General features: G+C 41.1%; 1 protein-coding gene across 1 annotated transcript in view; it reads left to right on the plus strand.

The window, feature by feature from the left end:
* Window positions 1-17,336, plus strand: part of LOC147737728 (uncharacterized) — a 259,549-nt gene that overhangs the window by 130,654 nt on the left and 111,559 nt on the right. Inside the window, 2 exon segments of the mRNA XM_086924967.1 lie at window positions 318-486; window positions 636-3,521. Coding sequence (XP_086781093.1) covers window positions 1,545-3,521 — 1,977 coding nt within the window. The 5' untranslated portion in view covers window positions 318-486; window positions 636-1,544.

The following is a 17,336-nucleotide window of genomic DNA, read 5'->3' on the forward strand; positions in this document are numbered from 1 at the left end:
CCTTAATTTCATTGCCCTTGATTCATACTCTGGACCATAGTTGAGGGATATGTCTAGGCATAGTCCTCGCAGCACACAATAGATTAGGTTGCCTTTGGGAATCTATGTTACAAGTTCATAGGGTGCATGTATCCTTTGTGAGCTTAATAAAATGTTGAAAATTCTATAAATCCTCACTCCTACATCCAAGTACTCTCGGGCTACTATTCTACACTCTGCTCATCATTTTCAAAATTCTGCAACTCTGCATTGATTTGGCTTGTAAATTATATTTTTGGAAATTTTCATGTATTAACTATTTAATTTTAATACTATAGGTGATTGAAATTACTGACGAAGAAAGCAAGATTTAGCACCAGGCAACTGAAGTCAGTGCCATAAGAAGGATTATTTTGAAAAACTGAAGGACATCCAGCATTCTACGTTTAAACAATTTCCCAAATCTAGGTGTGGCGAGGAAGTGGAAGACGAGGAAAGTACTATACTGTAAGTGAAGTCTCTAATTTAGCATTCCATTAACCCAGAGCAAAGCCATATCTGTGCACAGAATAACCTTCATCTAAAACATCATGTAATTCCAGAGAGGAAGCACACACTGCATAAAAGAAAGTTATAACAAAAAGTTTCTTCTGCAGACCATCAAAGAAAAGACGCTGAGAGAAGACTCCGAAGCTGACACGTTAACAACCAAAAGATTGGAAAATCACCTTTGTTCAACAACCGAGACTATCTGCCTCTGGGTAGAAAACCACGACCCACTCTGCTCACTCTTGCGAAAACCTTAAAAACTCACTACTTTATTGTGTTCATGACCATCTCAGATTGTTTCCTTTTTATTGTGTACTGTTCTGTAATTCTATGTAAATTGCCTCAACATTATCTGCTGTGCATGAGGGATATGTAAAACTGTTAAAGATAAAAATGGATTAAATGCGCACCGTTACGCTATAGGTAATGTAAATAAATCCTCGTCTTCAGAACTACAAATCTTAACCTTACACCAAACATAGAAAGGGTAAAAGGAACTGATGTTCTGCGACTAATGATCCACAACAGTACTGTGCACGTTCTAACGCCCTCAGTTACTGCCATTATGTCAGTGCAAAAAGGTACTTATCAGTTTAATCATTAAATATCAGACTAACACCTTATCACTGCATTGCTAAGAACCTATACAAATAGATTTGAGAAAATTTTCAGTCACAAAATAAGTTGCTGCCGGAGAGGCTAGACCTAAAGACTATTATCTGCTAGAAACATTTCAACATGTGTTACAGGGCTGCTTACAGACATATTTTGCTCAATTCAAGTGTTAAGAAGATTACACACAATTTCTTATAGAGATAAATGCTGAACATTATCTAAACAAGCCCGACTCTAAAATCAGGTTCCCTCTTACCGTGGCATATAAGCAAGAGAAAACGAAACATAGAGATATTAACTCTAGGAATACACCTTATAAAAACAATGACTGTGAGAACAAATTCAGTGTTCAAAACCGCCTCAATCAAGGTAAAATAACCTAAGTTGGGGAAAAAAGTTACATGTGCCAAAAAAGATACAGCCCTAAATCTTATCTCACAGAATTTGACAGAATGCACACTGGGGGAAACCACTTTCAGTGCAATGTATGCCAAAAAAGTTTCAGACGTAAATCTTATCTCACTGAACATATAGGAATCCACACTGGGGAAAACCCTCATCAGTGCTCTGAATGCCAGGAAAGGTTTTGTAACAAAGAAAGCCTTTCTCAACATGCAATAACCCACTCTGTGGAACAACCTTATCAGTGCTCTGAATGCCAGAAATGTTTCAGTGTAAAAAGTAGTCTCACACGGCATAGAAAGATCCACACTGGGGAAAAGCCTTATCAGTGCTCTGAATGCCACAGATGTTTCAGTGAAAAAATCAGACTCACTGAGCATATAAGAACCCACACTGGGGAAAAACCTTATCAGTGCTCTGAATGCCACAAATGTTTCAGTTACAAAAGCAGTCTCAATCAGCATATAAGAACCCACACTGGGGAAAAACCTTATCAGTGCTCTGAATGCCCAAAAGATTTCAAAATTAAATCACTTCTAACTGCACATGTGAGATTCCACACTGGGGAAAAACCTTACCAGTGCTCTGAATGCCACAAATGTTTCAGTAAAAAAAGCGTTCTCAATCAGCATATAAGAACGCACACTGGGGAAAAACCTTATCAGTGCCCTGAATGCCACAAATGTTTCAGTGATAAAAGCGTTCTCAGTCGGCATAAAAGATCCCACACTGGGGAAAAACCTTATCAGTGCTCTGAATGCCAGAAATGTTTCAGTGAAAAACGCGAACTCACGGTGCATATAAAAACCCACACTGGGGAAAAACCTTTTCAGTGCTCTGAATGCCAGAAAATTTTCCAAAACAAAGGAAGTCTTTCTCAACATACAATAACCCACACAGGGAAAAAACCTTATCCATGCTCTGAATGTCAGAAATGTTTCAGTTACAAAAGCAATCTCACTCAGCATATAAGAACCCACACTGGGGAAAAACCTTATCAGTGCTCTGAATGCCACAGATGTTTCAGTGAAAAAATCAGACTCACTGAGCATATAAGAACCCACACTGGGGAAAAACCTTATCAGTGCTCTGAATGCCACAAATGTTTCAGTTACAAAAGCAGTCTCAATCAGCATATAAGAACCCACACTGGGGAAAAACCTTATCAGTGCTCTGAATGCCCAAAAGATTTCAAATTTAAATCACTTCTAACTGCACATGTGAGATTCCACACTGGGGAAAAAACTTTTCAGTGCTCTGAATGCCAGAAATGTTTCAGTGACAAAATAGAACTCACTCAACATATAACAACCCACACTGGGGAAAAACCTTACCAGTGCTCTGAATGCCACAAATGTTTCAGTGTAAAAAGCAATCTCACTCAGCATATAAGAACCCACACTGGGGAAAAACCTTATCAGTGCTCTGAATGCCACAGATGTTTCAGTGAAAAAATCAGACTCACTGAGCATATAAGAACCCACACTGGGGAAAAACCTTATCAGTGCTCTGAATGCCACAAATGTTTCAGTGAAAAAAGCAGTCTCACTCAGCATATAAGAATCCACACTGGGGAAAAGCCTTATCAGTGCTCTGAATGCCACAAATGTTTCAGTGAAAAAAGCGGTCTCAGTCAGCATATAAGAATCCACACTGGGGAAAAGCCTTATCAGTGCTCTGAATGCCACAAATGTTTCAGTGAAAGAAGTGGTCTCAGTCAGCATATAAGAACCCACACTGGGGAAAAACCTTATCAGTGCTCTGAATGCCACAATTGTTTCAGTGAAAAAAGCAGTCTCACTCAGCATATAAGAATCCACACTGGGGAAAAGCCTTATCAGTGCTCTGAATGCCAGAAATGTTTCAGTGAAAAAAGCAATCTCACTCAGCATATAAGAATCCACACTTGGGAAAAACCTTATCAGTGCTCCGAATGCCTAAAATGTTTCAGCCGTAAATCGCATCTCACTGGACATGTGAGAATCCACACTGGTGAATAAAATTATCAGTGCTCTAAAGGTAAATATTCAGAGGTAGTGATGGTTACAAGCGCCATAAGAAAACACACCATCAAAATAATTCAGTGCTCAGAACGCCAGAAAAACATCAATTTTATACTCAATCTCACTCTACATGAGCAGACGCACACACGGGTAAAACATTACCAACGCTGTGAATGCCAGAAATTCCTATTTGACAGGCACATCCTCACTAACCAAAAGCGACTCCATACTGATGAAAACCTTATGAGTGCTCTGAATGCCAGAAAAGCTCCAGAGAAAAACGCTATCTCACCATGAGAAACTCCACACTTGAGAAAATCCTTATGCCATAAAAGGTTGAATCTGAAAGACAGTGTTATGCTTCATGAGAGATCCCAACCGGGGGATAAACCTCATGAGTGCTCGAAATGCAAGCAAAGTTTTGGTTACAAATTACTTCTCACTTGTCATGAGCAAACTCACAAGGGAGAAAAAAGCCTTATGTGTGTTCTGAATGTCAGATAAGGTTCAATCACGAATACAATGTCATTTCACATGAGAGAATTCACACTGGACTAAAGCCTTATACAGGAGGGGAAAGACAGAAACGGTATACTCAGAAAGGAGACCTCACTAAACATGAGAAATGCATCCACACCAGGTGAAAAGTAAGGCGTATCCTGAGTTGTAGAAAAGCTTCTAACAACCTGATTTTAGATGAGAGAGCACATATTGAAGTTGCAATAGGATTCATCAAGAAACTCTTGCAGGATAACTTAGGCTGCCTGCATGCAACCTCCAAAGAAATTTCAGGCCTTGAAGTTTTTTTAATTGCAACAAAATCCACAATTAGGTAGAGTTCCTCAATGAAGAAATCCCTCAAAGTGACAAAAAAACTCTGGCGCTCTACTCGGAGTTCCGCGAGCAGCGGAGTGCGTTAGGGTCATGCTCTTCTTGGTGATTTTGATCCAGGGGTGTTTGTCCCGCCCTGTAAAAATAATCGCGAAAGGCACCATGTGAAGCACAAGAGGGTGCAGTTGCTTCTACTCGAGCTGCAGCTTTGTCAATGTGAAGGAAGGTTTCTCAATGCGAGTGGTTGTGACCTGCCGCACCCACTTGCATTGAGAAATCCGACGACCAACTTTGAGAAATCTCGCCAGGAGGTTGATTTTCCTTGCCAACTAGACCTTGCTACGCCCCATGGAGCTGAGTTTTTAGGACTCTACGAGCTCCGCTGAGTTCACCACCCAGAATTAGATAATATACAACAGCAGGAAAACATAACAAACCAGTTACTTGCCTTCGGTAACGCTCTTTCTGGTGGATACTCCTTTACCTGCAGATTCCTCACCCTGTGAATATTCCCCACACACCAGACTGGATCCTCAAACTTTAAAGCAGTCCTGCTACATGCAGTAGGAGACATCATGCAGCTCAGTGTCGATGTCATTCTGCTCCAGAAGTGACAAGCGTAGACGCATAGAAGCACTTCCCATGTGCACTGTGAACAAATACAGGGGTCTGTGAGTTCATTATCTCACAGGTCTGTATCACATATACAGGCCCTGGCCAGATATTAATTCACAATTTTTATCATGATTTGAATTCAAATGAGGCCTTTTCATTTCCAAAAATTCTAATTGTATTCTCTGCAGCAAGTGTATATATAAAGTGTTGAGTGATGACTGCGCAGGGCTCAAGATGAAAGTGATATGATGATAAAACCGTCCGATCCACATTTTGTTCACAAAAACAGGGCTGAAAATACTTTCGTACAATAGAAGTTATGCAAAGGCGATTCTTAGAAGACATAATTTATATGAAATAGTCCCTGTATAGTCAATGTTTCGACCGTTCCAGTTAATTACCGTGGTCTCATCAGGACGGTAGATCGCCGCCTCTCCAATATGCTTCTCAACTATATTCAATACAACCCAGTACGGATTCTTCTGTATCTCGGGGCACCGTACCTGGGAGGAACTCACATTCAACTAAGCAGTTCCAGCGCCCGTTCGTCGGACCAAACAACTGCAGCAGGTGAATCCTCGTCTCACTGTCAAACAAGTTCAAGTGTGACACTTCCTAATGAGGCCATCGTCATTGACTGTCTTGTCTGTGAGAAGCTGCACCAGCCCTCCTGTGATGGTGGGCCGGAAGACCTTCACCGCCAAGTGAAATGCTCGCAACTCCAACAGCTTGTTGTGGAGTTGGGTCTCTGCCGGTGATAAGGGTTCCCTAGTCTCTGTCTCCCATATGGCCTTCCCAACCCAGAAGTGATACATCCGTCACCACTGTTAAGTCTGGGTGGAATAGGGAGAGGGGTCTGCCACTGGCATGATCTAATTCACTGGAGAAAATGTTGGATTCTGCCAACAATAGGGTGAGTCATCGTCTGGAAGGACACAAACAGGTTTTGCAGCTGCACCAGTTGTAGCAGCAGGTCACTCAGTGGCATGATATCCCGGACTTTGCCTTTATGTGCCATGGCCATGAAAGAACTGGGAGACCTGTTGGGTTTGCAGCAGGGTCTGGCGCTGGCAGTGTTGAAAAACCCCTCTGTAGCCAAAAGGGGACGAGATTTGTGATGAAATTGCGTGGCGGAGGGAGACAAGCAGTAAGGAGGCGCACTGATTGTATACCCCCCACCTGACAGGATGGTGACAGACCCCAACCACCTGCAGGGGAAACGTGCCACCTCATCTCATAGCTGCCAGGTGCTTTACTATGTAAGCAGAATGGTGGTTTACAACTGCGCTTACGTTGGGGCACCACATGTTTTTTCCAGCATAATTTGTTGTACTCCCCCTGTGTGGGATGACAGCACCCGCCGAAGACTGCACCATTGTGTAGTCTGGGACAGTGCACCTTCCCTGTAATTCTGAACTGGGTCTTTAAATATGGTAAATTTTCTGTGCCTATTTAATTCAGGTATACAAAGAATGTGGTACTACTTGTATACTAGGGTAGGTCAAGGAAGATTGAATTTCTAAGGTGGCGGAAATGTTTTTGTCAAAGTGCTTTATTCCCTTAACACCCTCCCGTACCCTGAACATAATGAGATTACGTAGATTACACCTCTGTGTGTCTAATGCTGCCATTTGCATTTCAAGACCAGTGATTAATGTGGCTTTATTAAGTTCAAAGCCATTAGGCGTTCCCGACCTGTCTGATGGAGCTGCATTTGTACATAGGCCTTCCTATATTATGAGATTTATTCCTGCTTCAGTCTTTAATTGCGATGAATACTGTAATACCCAGGCATGAAGTCATCGTCGAGCTGTTTAAATAATCCATCTGTCTTGCCACCTCTTCCCCTCTGCATCCTTAACCAGTGGCCTAGCCAGTGTGCCCTGGGCCTCAAGGTAAGAAAGGAAATGCGACCCCTGCCCTCTGTTTGGATTGTGGAAAACATCAGTAATCATTGTTCTGTGGGCCCCTCAGGCCTCTGTTTGAACTGTGACAAACAGCAGTTATCAGGGTTCAGTGGGCCTTTAAGGCATCTGGGACCTGGTGCCACCGCACCTGCTGCCCTAATAGGAAGCTAAGCCCCTGCCCTTACCAGCTTTTATTCTAGCACAACTGGAGAACCGAAACAGCCAAGTACTGATCTGGCCATATCTGCAGGCATGCAGCCTGCCTCTTGCACTGAAGGGATTTAGGTCGCATGAAAGCAGCATGCGGGAAACAACTATTATCTGAGGCAGAGTCAACCAGCACCTCGTCTGTTCCAACCTGAACCCGTTTAAAACCAGGGACGAAAAACAGTTCATCGTCATCCCTTACTTATCAGAAGGGTAAAATAGATTCATCTAACATTACAGTGTACCACATAAAAAAATTTGATTCTGTTTACAAATTAGAACTAGCATGCATATAGAAAGGGGAGCCTTTGGCCAAAATAGCCATTTTCCCTACCCATACTTTTAACACAGCTTATACAAAAATGCTAATTACATTGTCATCCGGAAATAGTCATTAGCGCCTACTCATAAGCAAATGCCACTTAGAATTGTCTTTCACTTCAAGCTTTCAAAAGTAAATTGATTTAAAAGCAGTATTGAATTTGTTGACATTATGTACTTTTACCAAAATTAAGAGCATCAATTTTATGAGACACCATAGAAAAAAGGAGTCGTTTATATACACTAAACCTTCAGAAACGTTTGATTAACCAGTTACAAAGTCACGTCTAGCTTAGTTAGTTTATAGTCTTTTTTTTAACAGAAATTATTTTACATTGTTGCTGGATCTGCATGACTAAACACTTATAAGGCCTCAAAGGTGAGACCTATTGGCTATGCCAATGCTTGTTAGTGATTGAGTACATTGAGCAGCAGAACTTTTGATTAAGTCCTGAAGAATGCCGCAAACACCTCTTTGGAGGGTTAATATGCTGAAACATGTTGACCTCTTATTGACTCTAACAGTGCATATATGTTTCTCCCACAGTGCCCTGTTTTTAATCCTGGCCCAGGGGCTTACAAATAATGGAAACCACATACCCTTTAGCAAGTTTTAATTTTCACTCTGCTGCCCACACTACCCTGAGCTCATTATTGTGGTATTTAGTATACCTTTCTTTACGACAAAACATGCCCGAACTCCTCCCTCTCAGTGAGGGGGTTGTATCACAGTGCATGGAGATTCCTAATAAGGAAGCATGCCAACTATGGTGGGTGAGGGATATTTCATCTTAGCTAGGTCTTCATTTGAAACAGTAATCCTCAGAGACCCAAGGGTTTCTTGATTGTGGTAGAAATACATTTTTACCCCTTCATTGTACGTTCAAGCACAGACCATTGCATGAAATGTTGTGATCTATGTAGGGAAAATACTCTGTGCACTGAGAAAATGTGTTAAAATAACAGAAAGTTGATAATCGCATTTAATACCTTCTCAAACTTGGATTTATCTAGAAGAGAAGTCTGTTAATTCTAGCAGATGTTTGATACCACAAGATATAAAAAATTAGGGGATCTTTATCTGATATCTTTATCTGTAAATTATCTGAAATTATTGAACATAAACTTATGCACTTATCTATACTAGTATTATAAAGAGAGAACTTGCACCTTTTGGCCAGGTAAACTCGGGAACCACAGCACCAATCACAACACCCAATACAGCGTTGGAAAGGGCACTTGCAGCAGAAGGACATAGGCTATGCAGACGCCCACCATATACATTTAAAATGTAAAAGAACCGTGCCAGCAAAGTAGTCCCTTTTGGGCGTGTCTTCATTGTGCTGTGGGTGTGTGCTGGGGGCGTGACAATCGCTGGGGGCATTCCGTCACGAGTGTTGTTTTTTCTTCCCAGGTTCTATACATTCCTGCTCCCTTTAAATAGTAATTCAGTGGTGGTCCCATTCTCTTAGAACCACCCCAAGCACAGTTATGGGCAAAAATACAACTAAAAGACCCTGCAAAGCATTATGGGATAAGCTTAGCATAATTTTTAGCATTCATGAAAGGGTTTCAATGTTTTTGAATTTTACTCATCAGGGACATCTTGGGACGACGAGGTGAACTGCAGCTTGATGTATAATATTTTAAATGCTATTGCATTTGCCTCATCAGGGACATCTAGGGACGGCGAGGTGAACTGCAGCTTGATAAATAATATTTTAAATGCTATTGCATTTGCATCATCAGGGACATCTAGGGACATGAGGTGAACTGCAGCTTGATGTATAATATTTTAAATGCTATTGCATTTGCCTCTTGGGGACAACTGGGGAGAACGAGGTGAACTGCAGCTCTTTGTAGAATTATTTGGATACTATAATATTCACTACCCACTGCTAATCTCGTCCCATAATGGTTTGCAGGGGCTTGATCTCAAAATCATCACCTCTCTCACTGCTTGCTGGAAGCTAATTTCACTCTTGTGAAATGACTATATGCATTTTAGCATGTAGAAATACTTGTTATTTTACCTTGAATATATGAGGTTTCTGTTTAAATAATTGGAAATCTGACTGAACGAAATATTGCGGATTTATTGTACCAAGTTTGCGCCAATTCCGCCCACCCCTACTTTAAATACCCCTGCACCCCATAATCATAACCCACCCTTACTCTATAAAAAACCCCAACACCCTTAAACACTAACCCATCTTAACCCTATAAATCTACCCTGTACCCCAAACCCAAACCTATCCCTAAACCCTAAAAATACCCCTGTACCCCAAAACCAAAACCTAGCCCTGAATCCTATAAATACCCCTGTACCTCAAAACCCAAACATACCCCTGAACCCTAAAAATACCCCTGTACCCCAAAACCAAAACCTAGCCCTGAACCCTATAAATACCCCTGTACCTCAAAACCCAAACCTACCCCTGAACCCTAAAATACCCCTGTACCCCAAAACCCAAACCTAGCCCTGAACCCTAAAAATACCCCTGTACCCCATAACCCAAAACTATATCTGAACCATTAAAATACCCAAACACCCCAAAACATATACCTCAGTACCCCAAAACATATACCCCTATACCCATTCTTGCCTTATCCAAACATTTTTTAAAAATATGCTTTTACCATTCATGCATTTATAACAAATTTCGTTGTAAATGTATGCGTGGTAAAAGCATATAAAATGTAATGTCATGCATTATAATGGCATTGCGGAGTCATGGTACTTTCGTAATGAAAGTATGCAGAGTGATGGTATGCGGAAAGAAATTTGCGGAATAATGGGTGTTTACCCTCCCCCGTAAGTACATTGGTGGCACGGCGGCCCACATCTCCAGCAACATACTCATATTTTTTCACCACCAATTGGAAAAATGCACAGGTCTCTCTCATTGATGCCCATCACCGACATACACTTTTAGACACACCTCCCACCACAAGTTCTAGAATTGCGAACTTTAGAGATGGGGAGCTACGTTAGAATCTCGGCATCAGCTCAACATCCTGTGATTCCAAGCAAATCGCTTTGTCTCCCCGTGCCTGCCACAAATCAATGTGTTCTTCTGTAATGTAAATTGTGCTCATGCCATGTTGTCGAGTTCGCGCTATATAATATTGCAAGGAAAATAAAGTAGGGAAACTCGAGTTCACACACTACTGAACGCGCACTCTTAAGTGCATCAGCAGTGCACTGTGAATCGGAGCGTTTCACAGGCCTGTCACAGATAAGAAATGCTATCAAAACGAAATCCTACGAAACAATATACTACTGGCCGGCAGCAATTCATACCCGGACAACGTCGGGACGGGCTGCTAGTTATTTCTAAAGATAAAGGAAGTTCTATATTTCTCTTTTCTAAACTAACCCCAGTGCGTATGACTACAATACCCACCTCTCTCAAATCAATATTGTGCTTGTTTAGTGAGAAACCAGGAACTGCGCATCAGTATTTTTCTTAGGAAGCTTCAAGTTAGAGAGTGAAAACACTTTTTAGAATGACCCAAAAATTGTGATAAAGATATTTCAATATGTTTGACATAAATAATAGGTACATTTCATTACAATATTGAAATGGGAAATAACAGGAACAAATATTTACACAACATTACAAAAATATTAGCAATATAGGAAATACTGAAGTTCATGAATTAATAATCCATTTGGTAAAAGTGGTTGCTTGTAGAGTCAGCATACTACTGTGTCTGTGATTGCTTTTAAATAAAGGCATTTTTAATGAACCCCATTTTACTTTCAGATTTACAAATGTCCTCTTGGGTTACTAACTCCTGTTACTGTTTTCAGCCCACATATGGTTTCAAAGCTTAATACATACCTTAAGGATGTATTAAATATTCAGAAGGGAAACTATTAACATTCCCCTTCCAAATTCTGAATTGTTAAATGGGCTTAGTACATTTAAAAAAGGGGTTTAGCATTTACAAACTCTTGTGAATTACTGAACCAGTGGATTTTTTAAACAATAAAACCCTTGGTACCTGAGGCTATTTTTCTCAATTCCCTCCAAATTAAGTTTACTAATAATGTTAGTTTAATGATAACCGGTGCACGTACCTATTTAGTGTTAGTGTTGCTTCAGATCAAATAAAAACCATCACACATAACTCTTATACAATACTTAAAGACAGAATTGCTGACATCCAGCTTTAATGTTTTGTTAAATATATTTGCAAATGTCGTCACTTAAACAGGAAAGCAGCCAAAGCAGTCTCTTTACATAAAATAGGATGTAATCATAATCTTTAGATACATTTTCTGAGTTTCAGGAACAATGTGTGTCATCTGGGTTTACTCTAAACCACTATAATAAACATATTCAATGCTTTGAGATTTGATCTGTTTGTACTGGTTTCCATTGCAGACAATAATCAAGATTTAGAGCAAGGGTCAATCCCACCCATGGCTTTTAAAATCTATTTATCAATGATCTCTATTAGTGTTATCGCAACTAAATCTGTAATATAACTGATCTGAGAGATGGACCTTCAAGTATTATGCTCAGTCAACTTATTGAACAAACTATGGAGTTAAAATCTGAATAGATTAGATCCACAAGCATTGCCTGACTACTGTATTTTACATCAATAGATTACTTATCAGCACATTTTCTCTAAGTACAATTCAGTCATCTTCTATTTTTCGCGGAGCTCGTGCTGGGTCTGTTTGAACTCTTTTAAAATATGACATTTAAATCCAAATGTTCAGGAATTCTAGTTTCAAGCCTGGTCAAACCTTAATGAATGGTACACCTAAAGATGCCTTTCTGTTCCTACATTTTATTGTGCACCATGATTCAGAAATGGCATGTTTTTGCTTTCGGAGTTAACATTCTAAACATATTTATTATTGTTGCCATCCGAAACATTATTACTAATTTGAAGATAACATCAAGTGGTCCGGTGATGCTTGCTGGAATGGGAAGTGTTTAATCAAAAGGAGGATTGAATTCAAGTTTAGGTGACAATTTAGCAAAAGCGTGTGGATTTTGTATATATTTAAAATTGTTGATTTCCAAAAAGGCCTAAATCAGTAAATTGAATTTAAATTCAAGTTTATCATTTTAATCCTATTGTTGCAAAAGATGTGATTTTGAACCGCATGAGGCGGTTCCTTTCCAGAAAGCATTCAGGTTGTAATCATGAGTCAAATAATGCTGAGGAGGTTAACATATTCAAATTAAATTCTAATTACGCATGAAATGTTCATTGTTCAATATATTTCTTAGTATTTTAATGTGCAGACTTTATTGCTTAAGGAAAATAATTAGAATTTGTTTTTCTATTTGTAGGAAGCATTACATTAATGAAATCTCTGTATCCCACCTTCTTTCCTTTCCCGTTCTTCATGAACGTTTCTATTGTTGAACTTTAAAGATTGCACAAAATTAAGAATTGTGCTCTACATAACTTTTCTGTGTTACAGTATGTTGATTTTTATGTACAACTTTTGTCTCATGTGTATAGCAACTGAATGTTTTGCTTTAATAATCAGCTTATGTTTATTAGGTCTTATTATTCAATAAAATGTTCAAACACAACAAATGGTAGTTGATATGTATTTACAACTGCAGCAGTTTTATTGTATGGGCACTTTCAAAGGGGCCAAAAATATGGTCTGCGGGATGACGGAGTACCACATTGGCATCAGCAGGGAGAGGTTTGAGCAGGTGATTGGGGGTATATGTAAGGTTAGAGTAGGGGGAACAAAGCATGTACATTGTGGAGACTGTGACTCCTGGAGTTAATGTGAGGGATACCATGCTACCCTGTAAATGAATCCCCTAGTGGTTATTATCAACAAACTTTATTCGGTTTTATAAAAGAAAACCATAAAAGTCATACATAAAATGATGAAACATCTTCCAAGTTACAGATTGACAAATATAATATGTCCAAGTTAATCAGAACACAAGATACAAATTCATGAATTACAGTACAAATTCATGAATTACAGTACAGAAGTTAATTGCAGTTTGACCTGAGTCTAACAGCGACCCGTAAAAAGTTAATCGTATGCAAAACAGTGTCTTTAGAGAGGAGTTGTAAAAAGATAAGAGCTGGTCTCACCCGCCTAAAACCCACTTTTTTGAGAATGGGAATAATAAATACCTTTCTAGGGACAGCATAAAAACTACAAAACATTATAAAGTGCATCATTTCCTGAGGAGACTCACCGTTGCAGCCACAGGACATGAGGCACAGGCCTCTGTGGGAGGCACGAGGGTGTACCAAGAGGTAATGGAAGAGGTTGAGCCAAAACCGGGTCAATAGAAAACGATCATGGATGCTTTTAAGCCCTACAAGATAAGGTTCGGTGGTTGGTACAGTTTTTAACACAATGTACCTACGCACACTAGGCTTACACCACTCATTTCCCTCTCTATCACAGCGGCTCATTCTTAAAAAAAACTCTTTGACCAGAGAAAGGTCCCTCTTACATATGCGCTTAGGGTTAATAAATAGTTCCTACCTACCCTGGAGAGGCGAACTCTTATATAGTGGAGCCATCGGATGCTTGAGACATGGTCAAGTGAAAGGCATTCCCGTAGGACGTCTTTGCTACGTGTATTTTCTTGCTCAGCCCAAATATTAAGCCACAAATCCAGGTAACGGAAAGCCAGTAAATCTGAGAGGAAAGGCATCCCCAATTCTTCATGCACGACATAAAACGGGCTGCTTTGTGGGACGGAAAAGGCCCATCACAGGAAAGAGTTTTCAGCACTTTGCACTGCCCCTACCCCAATGTGCCCCAATATCTCAAGCCCATAGCTAACCTTTGAGATATTTTTGGCTTCATATATCTTCAAAAGAGCCCCTATTGGCTTCCCTCGGACTCGGTTGGCAAAGTTAAAAACAGCTGCAAAAGCTTTCCCTAGATTCCCTTTCTTCCAAGTAAGCAAAGGGCGCCAACTGAGGGAATCGTCAAACACAACTCCCAAATAGGAGAAAACATTGGTCTTCAGCGTTGATGAAAGTCCGAGTTTAAAAGTGAACTGCTTAGCTTTACGATCTTCCACCTGCATAATGAACGACTTGGCATGATTAAACGAAAGGTCCAAGTCCTCCATAAAAAGGGCAAAATAATTCAGAAGAAGTTGTAGGCCCCTAGCTTCCCTCCTATAGGACTGGCAGGCTACGCTCGTCTACCTGGGGACGATCAGCATTTGTGGCCAAAAGGGCCTTCTCTAAGGAATTAATATATAGGTTAAAAAGAAAGGGTGCTAAAATGCACCCCTGACACACCCCTCTCTTGAAGTCAAGCTGACTGGACACTTACAGATCCTTTGAATAGCGGATAACCGATGTTGAATCACGGTGAAGATCCCTCAGAATTAAAACAATGTTACTGTCAATGCCAATGGAGGACATCAGCTGCCACAGCTTGAACCTATTGACACAGTCGAATGCTGAGAACTGGTCCATGAAGGCTAGGTATATGGGGCTGGAACTAGCCACAGTGTAATTGTTCAGAACCATGTATAGGTTTAAACACTGTTCCACAGTGGAACGACCTGATCGAAAGCCGTTTTGGATATCAGATAAAAAGTCGTTTTCATCAGCCCAGGATACAAGTGTGTCAAAAACCATGCAGCCCACCACCTTCACCACAGAGTCCAGAAGAGAAATGGGCCTATAACAGTAGGTCCTGTCCCGATCTCCCTTTTTAAATACCAGGACTATAATCGATAAAGCCCAAGAATCTGGGCGGCCAACCTGGACTGCAGCATTGCTAACAGCTGTGAGGACAGGCACCCAGGTTTCTACGTGGGAGATGTAGAGATCTGTCGGGATCCCATCTGGCGTGGGGGCCTTGTTTTTAGACAGATTTTGCGTGGTGAAAATAAGTTCTGACTTGCCTTCCACCCTTTCCTGCCCCTCAGTTGGCGGGGTTTCTGACTGGAAGATGCCCTTGAAATGATGTACCCAATCGTCCTCTGTGATATGGGCATCCAGTAAATTAGCATTATTCCCAGATAGAAATGGGCTGGTAATAATGCCCCAGAACTTTGAGCTATTACGCATTGTACTAGCCTCCACTAAATCGATCCAGGCCTCCTCCCTCAGGACAGATTTGCAAGTTGCTAGAGCAGCCTTATATGCTCTTTGTAGGCCTTTGACCGCCACTCGGTCTCGGGGCTTAACACCCAAGGCCTGTCTCAGGTTCCTGGAAGCCTGGGAGCACGCCGAGTCAAACCATTGTGGACCTGGTTGCTAACGGCCGCAACCCGGGTCCCGTGGTAACCTCCATATGACAGTAGACACGGATCCAAATGCACCCATGATGTCCGGAGAACTTGCCTCATCATCGAGACAGGTGGCAAACTCGGTGCGACACAGAGTTAAAAGGGACTCGTGGAGTAGCTCTGGGACAATACACTCCCACTTTACGCTCCTTCCCGCTTCCACCTCTTTAAGGGAGACACCAGCCCCCCGCCCACCTTGGTGTGTCTGAGTGTTAGGGTCCAGCCAGTTGGGACACAAATGGGGTTGTGGTCACTGCATTCACTCGCCTGCACTGAAAAATCGGCAACCAGAGAGTAAAAGGGGGTTCATACAAAGGTGAAATCAATAACGGTCTCACACCCTCTCCCAATAAAGGTGGGAGTAATGTCTGTTTTCCTCAGAGGCAGCTTATTTATTACAGATGTTAGATCAAATTCAAGCAAGATGGAGTTAAGCTCAACACCCTTGGGAGTATGTTCCATGTGTAAGCCTGCTTGTCGTGCACAGCCCATAGCTTCCACTCCTTACATGATGTCCCTACACAGTTATATTTCCCTCATCCGGGTGTGTAACTCCAGCGTTGAAGAAGTTACCAGAGCAGCTTGCTCCTTCCACTGGACAACAACATCACATGCAAATTGAGAGAGACATACAGTGAGGTATTGTAAGAAACTGGCTCTGTATACTGCACCAAAGTGAGGTACAGTGTGTATAGAGTCCAAGGGTCTCCAGAGGTCTGTACACTGCTCCAAAGTGAGGTACAGTGTGTATAGAGCCCAAGGGTCTCCAGAGGTAGGCGGAGGTTAAAGTTAGATAGAACCTTACTCTCTAAAGTGGTAGCTTGGACGAGCAGTAAGGCAGTATCAGAGGACAGTGTTAAGCATTTGATGTACACACTCAGTCAGCAAATGAATTCACACACTCAAGAACTGAACTCTAGGCCAATTGTTTTTGTATAAAAAAAATATACTGTTGTTTTATTTCTAGAACCAAGCAAGCCTGGTACAGGTAAGCATAAAATACTTTGCGGTAATCATTTACTTGTATGAACACAGTTCAAGTAGGCAGTAGAAATTTTACTTTGTTTGATTTACAGGGGAGCAGTAGTATGCAACACTTAGCAAATACAGTACATTGAAATGAATAGGCTTTTTCACTAAATTGCAGGTAAGTTACTTTTTGCTTTACTTTTCTTACTCAGTGCTGGATACCTAGATTCAGCACTGGTACATTTCCTAGAAACAGCTAAGTAATTACGTTTTGGTTATTCGCATGATTTTTAAAGAATATTTTCTGTTTTCAAAACTCCACACTTGGAAACTTTTTTGAGCAGTACATTGAAATGAATGGGCTTCTACAATACACTGCAGGTAAGTTACTTTTCGTGTTACTTTTCTAACTCAGTGCTGGATACCTAGAGTCCGTCCATCATGCCCTTTTGTATCGCTTTGTTCGCCCTAAGTTGGCAGGGTATGCTCAGACGTGAGTCCCTTGCTCACCTTGCCACTTGATTCAAGATAGCCTGGCTGATGAGGGTTATGAACCTGAAACCGGTCCCAGGATACTTGTTTCCGGTCCAGGGAAGACATGGCTTGGCAGTTCGGGCTGGACTGTTCCCATGAGGCACAGGGTCAGACTGATTTGCATATGG

The sequence above is a fragment of the Lissotriton vulgaris genome, chromosome 1_1, assembly GCF_964263255.1.
Source record: "Lissotriton vulgaris chromosome 1_1, aLisVul1.2, whole genome shotgun sequence".
Classification (NCBI taxonomy): Eukaryota; Metazoa; Chordata; class Amphibia; order Caudata; family Salamandridae; genus Lissotriton; species Lissotriton vulgaris.